Raw genomic sequence first — 13,095 nt, 5'->3', positions numbered from 1 at the left:
AATGTAACTTATAAGATGGGAAACACGCTTATTTAGTAGCACTGATGAGCAACAGGTTATGAACAGTGTATTTTTCGGCCTGCAAGAGAACAGGTGTCACGTTACTACTGCTGGAATAATTATTTTTTTTAGAGTAGAATAATGTTGCGTCAGCGAGTCACATGACCACCGTGACGCAACGTTTCTAGAACTATCATGTACTTTGGCGAATGTTCAAGTTCTTACTAGAAATAGGGTACGCTGGTATATAAAAGAGGGGAAGGTAATGTGTGTGTAGATAGTGAGTAACTGAACTGCAGTCGGAAGTATTGTTGACGTTCGTTGATTAGCGTTTGTTTTAACGCGATTGTTGAAGTTGAGAATAAGTGTATCGGTAAAGTTGTATTCGGAAAGAATAAACCAGTTTTATTAAGTAAAGAACTTGTGTCGCTTAAGTTTTGTCGGAACGAAGTTACAGAAAGTTAATTAACAAACGGAGACGTAACAATAAGTTCAAGACTCATTTTGGCGAAAATTTAAAATCATAAAGTTGTTGATAGGATAAAGAATATGGATGTTTCATAATTTTCCGAATTCTTTCTTTAGCAACACTCCAGAAATAATTAACAACGCTTCTAGCTTAGATTGGTCACCAGTTATGCCTAGAATACATAAATAAAGAGAGATGCAAATACAAATGATAACAGTGTAATTGTTTGAGTCATCAACCTATCTGCCGTGTACAGACATATATTTGTGCCCCCCCCCCCGGCTAGTGTGGCTCAGCGTTAAGTCTGAAGGCTTATAACGCTAAAGACCGGGTTTCGATACCCATGGTAGGCACAGCACAGATAGCACATTATGTAGCTTTGTGTTCAATTAACAACAACACAAAAATAAATAATTACTATTACAGACAGCCCGTCAGCTTATACCTGATTATATCACCCGTTATTTATACAGATCTATCAAGGCCGGGATATTATGAGCCCTAATGCTATGTATTTTGGAATATCTACTTTTAAGGGACAATCAGGACTATAAATACAGTATTGTAATGTATTTTGTTAATATGACTTTGTCTAATTGTGTTTTTATCAGTTTTTCTTTCGGATCTAAAATGAATAAAATTCTTAAAAATCTGTTTTATAATTTTACTTGTAATCATCATGGCCTGTGATGATTGATACACATGAAGTATAATTGACAGCAAATAAAATTGTTAAAAACAATTATTGTTTTAAATGTAATTTAAACGTATGGTATATGTTATCGTATAATAAAACCTACAAGCTGAACACCACTTTCAAATATAAAGGTTTTGTTGACCCGAAAGATTTCCAGTTTTTGGAAAGGTTCATTTGTTAGGTGGAATTGGAAGAGTAAACCGAGATAACTTAAAAAATATAATGAAATATAATGTGTGCGAAACCATGAGATTTTCAACAATGTTAATGCGCGCAACAATACAATTCAGTGATAATGTGGTATTTGAAATATAGCGTGTGTTTCTATCTACTTGTAATATCACAGTATTGATTCTGAACTTATTATTTGTTCTGTATATGCACAGGTTTCACATAAGACGTAGTCGAGAAAGCTGTTGATTTCACTCTAAAGCTACTTTTGTGCCTTTGTTGTTCTCAGAATGTATAATACTTTTTATTGCTTAGGTATGATATTCTTCCATACAACACGTTGTGTAAGACTGCGTTTGCTAAGGTGATATCTAGAGGCTACAGCCCCACCTATGTTGTAATGAGAATAACCAGTCATGAAGTTAGTGCAGGTTGCCTTGGGAAAATGTTACGTTTCCTACGTGATAATGATTTTGTGTTCTGTCAGTCTGGTATACGATTATTTGGATGAAAGACACTAATCTTTATTATTTATTTGTTATTAAACTGAATTTAGAAAAATTATGTTTAGTAAGTTGCTAATAAATTGTTTGTTCTATATTTAGTGACGCGTGGCCTTTTAGAGTTTCATGTAAAGTCTTGTTTCGTAGTCTTTTTGCTTAATCATATAGATATGTATATATCTGGTAGTTTAGGTGTTAATCAGAATACGACAGAGAAGAGCATATTCAATCTAGCATGGTTGGATATCAACACTTAACGTTTTGTACAGCTATTACTGCATTATTTTTAATATAATACAATAAAACATTAGTTACCGGTATTTAATCTTGGTGGAGTTCACGTTCTGTTGAAATATGTAAATTAGACTCTTGGAATTATTATTTGGTCTTAGAAAGTTCTGGAATGTTTCTCCACTTGCCTGTGCAGACCATGATATGTTTACACTTAGACACACTAAATATACATTAAGAAAATTAATAATAAAAAAAGCTTTCCAAAAATGGAAGAAAGGTACTTCATAATTTCTTACATTATTTCATCATACATGTAAAGATCGCTTGTGTGCGTTTACGTAGCTAAGTGTAAAGCAGTAATAGTTGCTTTAGTTATAAATAATAAGAATTCGATATTCTTGTTTTTTTAATGTGAGTTGCTGTCATTTTTTTAATAGGTTATATCTTAGCTGATGCTGGTTATGACGTATGGCTGGGAAATTTTAGAGGAAACACCTACTCTCGTAGACATGTTACACTTTCCACTGATTCTAAAGAATTTTGGGAATTCAGGTAATTATTTGAAATAATAAAGATTATGAGTGTCTGTTGGTTTTAAATACACGTTGAAATAATACATGTCTCCTGAACTTTGATATTTTTGAGAACATAATTTACTTACATGGAATGAAATTAAGTTTACAACTGTACATTCAGTTACTTGCTTTTGGCCTTTCTTTGTTATTATTCTGTTAAGGTGAGTCAAGGTACTGTATTGTTAGTGTGTCTTTGTTTTATGGAAGTAGAAGTCTATAAAACGCAAAGTACAGGTTATTTATTATGTTAATTAAAAAAACCTATATACAGCAGTTCGTAAATTAACGTATAAATGTTGTGCTTGAATTTTTTCATGTATATGTATTTAGTTCGTAACTACTCCAAAAAAGTTAGCTAAATTGACATTTTTGTTTTCTAGTTTTGATGAAATGGCCCTTTATGATTTGCCAGCTATGATTGATTTTGCTTTGAACAAAACTGGAGAAACTCAACTTTACTATATTGGTCACTCACAAGGCACCCTTACAGCATTTGCTCTTTTGTCTGAAAAGCCTGAATATAATGAAAAGGTTTTGTATGAAACTTTCATATACCACAGAAAAAATCCACCAAGATATGTGTTTTTAACCATAAGGAAATAACTGTGCGATGTACATATATTACATAAGAAAGAAAATTGTATAATGTAAGTTTTTAAGTACGTTTTGGCTCTTTAATCATTTCTTTCCAGATCTTTTCACAAGCTGTTTTAGTATTGGTCAAAGGCCCGGCATGGCCAGGTGGTTAGGGCGCTCGACTCTCAATCTGCGGGTCGCGGGTTCGAATACCCGTCACACCAAACATGCTCGCCTTTTCAGCCGTGGGGGTGTTATAATGTGACGGTCAATCCCATTGATCGTTGGCGGTGGGTGGTGATGACTAGCTGCCTTCCCTCTAGTCTTACACTGCTAAATTAGGGACGGCTTGCGCAGATAGCACACTTGTAGCTTTGCGCGAAATTTATAACAAACAAACAAAGAAGTATTGGTCAACAAAGATAATATCCAAAAGTAGTGTTATTGCAAATAGTGATTGAAACTTGTTTCTACAGAGGCATCAATTCCAGATAATTTTAGGAGAATATTTACAAGCATGTGATGTTTTTATTTATTGATGGTTACATAGGAAAATAATCATTAAATCTCTGACTTAAAAACTTTACACAGAACACAATCCATTCATTAAACACCTACATATTTATGATGTATTATTTTCATCGAAGAAAACATTAATGCTCACAATTGTTTGCAAATTGAATTTTGCCCTGAAACTGTAGATTAATTTGTGTAACTATAAGTTGGTTCTTTCTTTTTTATTTCTATTCATAAAAGTTGCTGAAAATCATATTTGCTTTTTATAATTGAACTACATATTTCCAGGTTGTTTCATATACCTAGTATGATATAAACCTAAACAGTGAAACATAATATGACTCCTCTGTCATTTGATGTTCTTGAAGTTATGGTACATTTAAATACCTAGTCTGATATAAACCTAAACAATAATATGTCTCCTCTGTCATTTGATGTTCTTGAAGTTATGGTACATTTAAATACCTAGTCTGATATAAACCTAAGCAGTGAAACATAGTATGACTCCTCTGTCATTTGATGTTTTTGAAGTTATGGTACATTTAAATACCTAGTCTGATATAAACCTAAACAGTAAAACATAATATGTCTCCTCTGTCATTTGATATTCTTGAAGTTATGGTGCATTTTAAAAAAAAGTTAGTATTTCATCCCAATAATAACTATATTTTGTAATGTGAATTACAGCTAAGAACTTTCTTTGCTCTGGCTCCAGTGGCGACTGTGGGATACATAAAAAGTCCAATTCGATACTTTGCTCCATACACCAAGGATATCGAAGTGAGTATTCTTTCAATAATGAATGAACAATAAACTTATCTAAATGTGAACTCTAATCATTCTCATTTTATGATGAAAAGTAACGTAATAGTAAAATTAAACTAACTGTGAAATTGTTTAACACATCACCAAGCAGTTGAAAGTACACGGTTTGTTTTGATCAGAAAGCTTTGCTACATAAGTGAGAAAAAAAATGAATTTTTCTAGCATAAAACAATTATGCAGTATTTGAAGTGAGGCGAGATGCCATCCCACTTATTTTCAGGAGGGCTCCAAACCATCCCGCTACCATTTAGTAGACTGTAAGCTTCTCAGAAGGGAAAGGTTCAATGGCGATGCAATAAATATTTACGGCAGCAAATAACTGGGAAGAGAAACTATTTTTTTTCCCTTAAAATGTTATGTAAGAGCAAAACAGAAATGAAACAAAGTAGTACAAGGATAGAGGGAATAAACCCTCGCACTACCGGCTCAGTCGGTGTGACCGAGTTTGTAACCGCAAAGTAACCATCAGTTTCCATACTATGACTCGTAACAGTATACACCTGTTTATAGTTAAATCTATTGTTTTATTGGCATAGCTCATTGTTATGCTCCAAAAAAGGAATTTAGATGATAAAAACATTGTAGACTAAACGAATCTGAGAGAAGAGAGATTATATATTACAAAAAGTATGGTAATTCCAAATCTAAACTTGTCACAAAGTTTATTCACGTGTAATATACTGTACATAAGATAATTTAGTAGTATAGAGCTAGTACATCTTAAACAACTAAATCTTACTAAAAGTGCTGTAAAAAGCTGACAAACAATCACTGTTAAAATTGTGAAAATAAATAGCAAAAATAATTGTTCAGCAAATTTATATTAGCTTTCCAGTGTGGTCACATGCGAATGGTTAGCAAGTTCTCCTATATTTTGGTATTTTATAAGTGCTTGAATACATGAATAGAACATCAACTGTGGATATAGGGTAGTGGGTGAACATTTTACAGTGTATTATATTGTGTCAACTATAAAGGATTCAAGTGTAAATGCTATTGTGTGGGATGTATTCTTTACATTGGGCGTGAAACCAATCTGCAAAGTGTCTGTACATATAAATAAATGCCATGGATATTACAAAATCCTAAACAAATAAGATATTGTTGTCATATAAGTAGACCAATGCTTTGTTAAAATACTTACAACCCTTGTCTGGTTTCAAGATGGCTAAAATAATGTATTGGAATTTCTCACCTAGATCCCACTTCTTAATCATTTAGAACACCTTTGGAAACATGGCTATAATACGAAAGTTTATACTATAGTTTTACACTTTTTTTATGAATTATCCAAGGCTTTGAAATTATACGGAGGACAAATTGCATTAGATGTCTCCCTGTCGTTTCTAATTTCGAACTACCTACCAGAGGGAAGACAACCAGTTGTCATTTCCCTACCACCCACCTTCTACACCAACAGATAGACTTTCACTGTTATAGTGCACCCACAGCCTTTGTGGTATTGCCTTTGAAATCCAGAGCTCCATCACAAGGCTAACCTAACTTCCTTTATAGAATATCCGTAGTACTTCAAGTCAAAAGTAGAACTGCACTATATTATGACAGTGATCTGTAGAAGTTCCCACCGACCCCATTGAGGTTTCTTTATGTTCAGATAAATTGGTAGTACAATATATGTATACTTTACTTAGTGTCATGAAATGAACTTTTCTTCCAGATACTTTTAAAATTGTTGGGAGTTAAGGAGTTTCTGCCAAACAGCTGGCTAATCAAGTTGCTAAGTGACTTGGTATGCACAACGGAGATTAAAGTGTTTTGTGAAGAGATAATATTTTTGATTGTTGGTGTTGATCCAGACCAAATGAATTCTGTAAGTACATTATAATGGTAAGGTTTGAAAACATTATAGATTTATAATATTACTTTTTCATTCATTTCTTTCTCAAACATTAGTACATATATAAGGATTTTGTATAAAACTGAACATTTTTCATTTGATAAAAGTACATATAACTTGCATGTGATCACTTACAGTGCATCAAAGTTGAAGACTTTCCTTCAAATGTATTATATTATATCTTCACCTTTTTTAGACACGTCTTCCAGTTTATCTTTCCCATACCCCTGCTGGAACATCCTCTCAAAACCTAGTTCACTTTGCTCAGGTTAGAAAAACAGCTCGTTTAAATTTCTTACTTTATTATTTATGAATGAGGTGGTAAGAAAATACCTACAATAAATTTACTTTGTTAATTTTCTGTTAAGATGATGCAGTTGTTATCCTATAAAATGCTGTAAAAATTGGTATTTTATGTGTGAAGAAAGGTGTCATAGTAACAGTGAGAACACCTAACTCAATTCTTGTCATTATTTTCTGAAAAAGTGAAAACTGAGACCTTGTAGGATGTGAAATATATTAGCTTAATATACTAATGTGTCTGCCCCGCTAAGAATTTCATGTAATATGTTGAAGTTAGTGTCAGAGTATCAATATGTCAGGCCAATAGGTGGTATTCCTAAAATACGGACTCCTACTTTTATCAAATCCTTATCTAAGCACTTGAAGGATCATTTTTATCTTAAAGACCATCAAGTCAGTGTCCTACAAAACATCATAGACAAGATTATAGAGAAGGCTGTCACTAGAAGGTTGACTATGGGATTGGACCACTGCTACCCTCATCATCATCAGGTGGTTATCTTGGTGGAAGAAAAATATAAATCAACGCTGCTAAGTTCACTGCTGACATATGGGAATGCTCAGAATAGTCATCAGTGTAACATGTGTAAGATGGGTCATAACTGAACTACAACTACCAGAAGATGCATCATGAAGCATGGAAATTGGTAATAAGACTATATCATCATCAACAATGGTCTGCCAAAAGGATCACCCCTCTTTTCAGTCTTCTTAGACATATACACCATTGATATAGCTCACCTTGATAGTCCAACCAGATGCCATGTGTTTACCTTTGCTGACGAACAGCAGAGGCTCTAGCAAAGCTGAAATAGAAAACAGGATGCAAGTATCTTTTATCAGAGCGAGAAAATAATGGTTGATGCAGTGAAATAAGAATGGATATCAGTACTGCCAAAGCCATATTCTACGCACTCAGTAACAAGTATACTGATAAGGACAAACCATCACTATCCTTTGCAGGCATTGACATCCCTCTGGTATAAACAATTAAGCACCAGGAGATAACCTTTCACAGACAACTCAACCCCACAAAACACACTAACACCGTTATAACTAGCGCTACTAAAGGCATCAGCGCACTGAAAGCTGCAATAGGAAATAGAGCTGAAAAATATCATCTATTTATGTTTTTCCAATAATTTATTCACTCTGTCCTGGATTATGCACTACCGATAATCAATATGAATTTTATACAACGAGATAAGGTTGAAAAGATTCAAAACACTTGTTTAAGACTGGTCATGGGATGTATTTCAGCCACCCCAATCAATGCCATATTACACCTCACAAGTCTCAGCAGCATCGCACAGCATTAAAAAGACTCACAAGCTAAATTCTTCACTAGGGCCTAGTAGTCAACACCATGCATTCCATCATCAAGCCATTGTCATTTTCAATTGGGACATTCTAGTTCCACACGACAGCATCGTAAGACCATCACCCGTATGCATGTGCCAGTCCATGCAAGAGTAAAGCTAAATGAGGAAGATGAGGAGTTCGCCTATATCAAATTTGGCATAACTTTATTGGTAAGATATTGACATTCTCTACACTATTTAGGTGAAAAGAAGTACACATGTAAGGTCGGCATCAACATTCAAAGCGAATGAGACTGTTGGTAAACAAAGTACTATATTATGTAGGAATCAATACGACAGTTTACAGCTAGAAATCTTCCAGTAACAACAGTGCAAATTCTCTTCTTCCTCCTGCGAGGCATCTGGCCTCCATATGAGAGTAGAGTGGCTGTCGATGTAGCACCTGAGATTGTCACCTAGTACTCAACTCAGTTAAGAGTGTCACCACTTTAAATTCTACTGAATCTCAGTATCACTTCTTCAAATAAACTTAGGATTTGTTAGATGGTGTATTGTTTTCAAAATTTCTAGAATTAAGTCATTGGTTGTTAATACTGATTCATACCAAGCTTCTTAAGTCTGTAAACTTTGTGGGAAAAAACGATAAACGCTAGATTGATTGATATTTGTATACCTATTTTGCATGTCTAATCATTAGATAATAGTGATGTTTATGCTATTTCATGGAAGAGATTAAAACCATTCTGGTAATTTATGTTAAATAAGTTGTTTCAGTTACTTTTAAATGTATCCATTTTCAAAACTTCTAGTTCAATGACATATTGTTATTGAAAAGACGTAATTTTAACATTTGAAATCTAAACTTTTTAACGACGATAATGTATAAAGAAACTTTAAATTCTATATTATTTATTTTATATTTACAAAGCTAGTCAGTGAAAAAAACAACAACATGAAAAGACATTTTGGAGTTAAAATAAAAACATAAAACAATGTAATATTTCTATGAGCTTAAAATCCAAAACCTAAGCAAACTCTGTAACTATATACATACTCTCTAGGTTTTTATGTGATGTTATTAATTATTTTCGTAATTTAATACAAGGACAAAGTTAGATTAAAATCTGAAAACTGATATGTTCTTGTTTACTTAATAGTTATTCTTTATGAGAAGTATAGAATATTAAATGATTTGTTTGTTTTCAGTTGGTGAATTCAAAAAAACTTTTAAAATATGATTATGGAAAACATAAGAATATGAAGAAATATAACCAGGTAAGAAATTAATGTTTCTTTATTGTATTGTATTGTTTCAAATTATCCTTACTATATTGTTTAAAATATGTGATTTAAGCTTGTTATTTAAAAAAATGTCAAAGTTTGTAAATGTAAAAAAAAACAAACACCATAACTTATAAAATCACCACTTGGTGATGTTTTTGTTTTATTTGCTTCAGCCAACCCCACCTGAGTACTTCATAGAAAACATGACTACACCAGTGGCTTTGTTTTGGGCTCAAGATGACTGGCTTGCTGATCCTCGTGATATTGCTTTGCTACAACCACGTTTGAAACACATGATAAAGAGTTACATGGTGGAATATGCGAAGTGGTCACATGTGGACTTCATATGGGGAATAGAAGCAAGAAAATATGTCTACGATGAACTCCTCAAAATGTTACAGAAAACCCACTGAGAATGCTACAGAGAGATTTCTGTCTGGAGAAGATGTGAAAATAGTGCAAAAAATTATACATTTCGTGTATTGAATTTAAGGTCACTTAACAAATGTCTAATGTTTTTATTGTGAAATTAGTTTTTTCCATTCGGAAATCTTTCTTAAAGCTACAAGCTTCAAAGCACAATTCATTATCTGTGTAAAATGTTTTAATCCAGTTTGTACCAGAAGATTGAATCCTTTTATAATGTAGTAAATAATCTGTATTCATCCCTATCTCAAGAAATATCATCAAACATTTTTATCTTGATAAAAGAGTTAGCACAAAGGATCACATATAAAGTGTAAGAAACTTAAAATAAGACCCAAAACTCGAGCGCTTTCGAATAGTTGACTATTCTTCTTCAGGAGAACAAAGAGTGGGTCTTATTTTAAGTTTATCAAACATTTTTTAATGTTATAAAGGCAATTAGGGATCGATATTTATATACGTAACCTAGCTAGTTATTTTCTATTTCTACTTTGACTCAGACTAGCACAATTACAGTGATTTGATTAGATTAACATACTTACAGTGAGTTGCCAAAGTCGGGATAATTGTTTTAAATTTTAAGTAACTCAGTTTTTGTAGTTTTGAGTTTCTTGTTTCAATATTTTTTGGAGCATTAAAACTTTATATTATCATTATAGCTAGCTATGTTACGTATATATCGATTCCTACTTGTCTTCATAAAATATACAGTTTTTATTATACTTGTTTGTTTCTTTTTTATTAACTATATTTTTGTGCGCCAGCAATACAAAGTGTGGAGTGCGCATATATCCGATTCGATTTTACTACTCATTAGGATCTCTACCAACCTACCCTCAAATCTAAATTTATGCCCAAAGTAGCGCATTGTCCGTTATATATATATACCAGTATTCTTATCGGTACAAGAAAGGAATCAATGAGACCCCAGACGGAAGAGTTCTGTGAAAGAAGTAAAGCGATAAAGTTCGTAATTTTTTCTGTACACTTGTCTGATGTAAGATGAAAATTCGTTGAAATAGTGAAATTTTGATTCACTACATAAAAATGCATAAAACTATTTAAGCGGCTTTATAAGTACAATAAGGTTTAGTTTTGCTTAGCCAATATTTGAAATAGTTATTGTTAATATTTAGACATTTAAAGGTGGTTTTAAACGGGTGATTTTTATGGCAGCCATTTTGTTTAATCACGATCCCTACTGTTAAGTACTACCGTACTTAATAATATTCATGTGTGATCATTAATCTATATTAAACACTTTTTTAATGTTCATGTAATATGATGATTAATCTATATTAATTACTGTCTTATAGGTAAGACTTCAATACTATAGACAGTAACATTTTTCTTACTGTGGCCTAACTGACCATCGTAAAATGGCACCACTTTGTTTCAAGAACTCTTTTAAAATTCAAGGGTTAATTGGTCTTTTACAGACAAGACAAATATTATATGTGCTTGAATTAAAAATACAGTAGTGTGTTTAGATCGTAAAAACAAAGCTTTAAGTTTTGGCACTTAACTTTTATTAAGAATATCTAGCTATTCTATGAATTAAATTAAAAACTATCCGAAATAAGTTATTTAGTATTAGCGACAATATATTCTTATTAGAACATTACAAGCTGATTTTGACAAGCTTCGCAAATCTGCTACCTTTATGTAAATGTACTGCGAAGGAGGATGTCGGTATCAAAAATTATAAATGCTATGACCTAATAAATAAAGACAAGAACACCTGATGAACGTTTTAGGGTTTTGATTTTTCTATATGATTTGAAAAATCTCCCTATATCACAAAGTATTTTAATGTAAAATCTGGAGACGGAAACAGTATGTGAATATGTATATATATATATATATAAAGAGAGAGATAGGTAGGTAGATAGATATATTTATTTTGTTATTTTATGTGGGATTTATCTGGGATTAGGATGTTATTCGCACACACACACACATACATGTGTTTATATATATTTGTACATAATCGTCAACTGTTTTATTAGATAAAGGTTTTTTTTTGTTACATCTTCGTTCAGAATATTCATATGTAAAATTTCATAAAAACTAGCTAAGGATACCCATTTAGGAAGACAAATTGTATAAGGGACAATGTTAGATAATGTTTCTATTTTCTTCATTGAATATCTAATGACCTCATTAGATGCTAATTGCCTACCCTACTTTGTGAAAGACAATAACTGGCTGATTTAACTGTTTAAGTACATGTATATTGAAATTGAAATCTTAAAACAACATAGCTCACGTACACCGTCAAACACCAATTACCATATAAAAAATACGGTAATCACGGCAACTAACTGTGGGTGATGGAAGCCAGAAATCTATAAAAAAAGTGGAAATGTGTTTATCCCCTTTTCGAGCAAAAATCCTAAAACAAAACCGTCCTTGTACACAGGCAGACAGTTTTCAGTTACCATAAAAAATAGCGACAATAAAGCCAGCCTACTAAGAGTGATGGGCTAGTACACACACATAATGGATCTTATTTATTGTAAATTATACATAAAGCATATTTCTGGTATTGGTCTAAAATGTACATTAATCAATACACAAAACTAAGGAGAATGTAGTTTAAAATATCTCAGTTTAGGGTGATAATTTTCACGAATATTATAGTTCTAAACTTTATTAATTTAGATGAACAGAGAGAGGGTGATAAAAGTGTATAGTTTATATATGTTTGAATCTGAGAGCTTTGAAAAAAAATCTAATAATTCTGGTATGGAAGACAATAAGAGTATGTAGAGAATCACATCCCTAGGCTTTATCAGTGTAACCAAAAACAAAATCGCTTTTCAACCAACACTAACAATATTGTTATAACAGCATATAGAACAGAATCTATATAACTATGTAGGTTAACAGTAGTTTAATACATGTTCCCTTATAACTGACTACAATCTATCCCAGCAGAGAATGAGGCACTAGCGAGCTTAAAAGGGGACAAGGTAGTGGTTTAAGCTTCCTGAAAACTGAATCATATGAAATCAAGACATGAGACCAGCTTGTGACAAATAAAAATACTAGCCTTTATCTCGTAACCCGAAGACAAAACTGAAAAATGAAGTTATGATCTTTATTTGAAGTATGTTTTAAGTGCCGAAAGCTGGAAACCAATAGGACTAATGATCGTGATAAATCATGCTAAAGTACAGCCGTTTTTCAACGTTCCTTCAAATTTCTTCGTTTTGAATCCAAATCAGAGGTGTGTAAAACCTGTAATGGACTTAACATACTGTTACGTCTCTGGTCGTTAGTTAATTTTCCGTAAAACTTTTTTCCGAAGAAACTTTAGCGATACAAGTCCTT

General features: G+C 32.5%; 1 protein-coding gene across 1 annotated transcript in view; it reads left to right on the top strand.

Annotated features, from left to right (window-relative positions):
• Positions 1-9,998, top strand: part of LOC106472347 (gastric triacylglycerol lipase-like) — a 38,170-nt gene extending 28,172 nt beyond the window's left edge. The window contains exons 4-11 of the mRNA XM_022400940.1: positions 1,653-1,768; positions 2,512-2,626; positions 3,030-3,180; positions 4,429-4,521; positions 6,245-6,397; positions 6,621-6,692; positions 9,256-9,324; positions 9,507-9,998. Coding sequence (XP_022256648.1) covers positions 1,653-1,768; positions 2,512-2,626; positions 3,030-3,180; positions 4,429-4,521; positions 6,245-6,397; positions 6,621-6,692; positions 9,256-9,324; positions 9,507-9,746 — 1,009 coding nt within the window. The 3' untranslated portion in view covers positions 9,747-9,998. The remainder of the gene's footprint in view (positions 1-1,652; positions 1,769-2,511; positions 2,627-3,029; positions 3,181-4,428; positions 4,522-6,244; positions 6,398-6,620; positions 6,693-9,255; positions 9,325-9,506) is intronic.
• Positions 9,999-13,095: the final 3,097 nt, after the last annotated feature.

The sequence above is a fragment of the Limulus polyphemus genome, unplaced genomic scaffold, assembly GCF_000517525.1.
Source record: "Limulus polyphemus unplaced genomic scaffold, Limulus_polyphemus-2.1.2 Scaffold5265, whole genome shotgun sequence".
Lineage (NCBI taxonomy): Eukaryota > Metazoa > Arthropoda > Merostomata > Xiphosura > Limulidae > Limulus > Limulus polyphemus.
The sequence above is the reverse complement of the archived record's forward strand: the minus strand, read 5'-3'. Positions and strand labels throughout refer to the sequence as shown.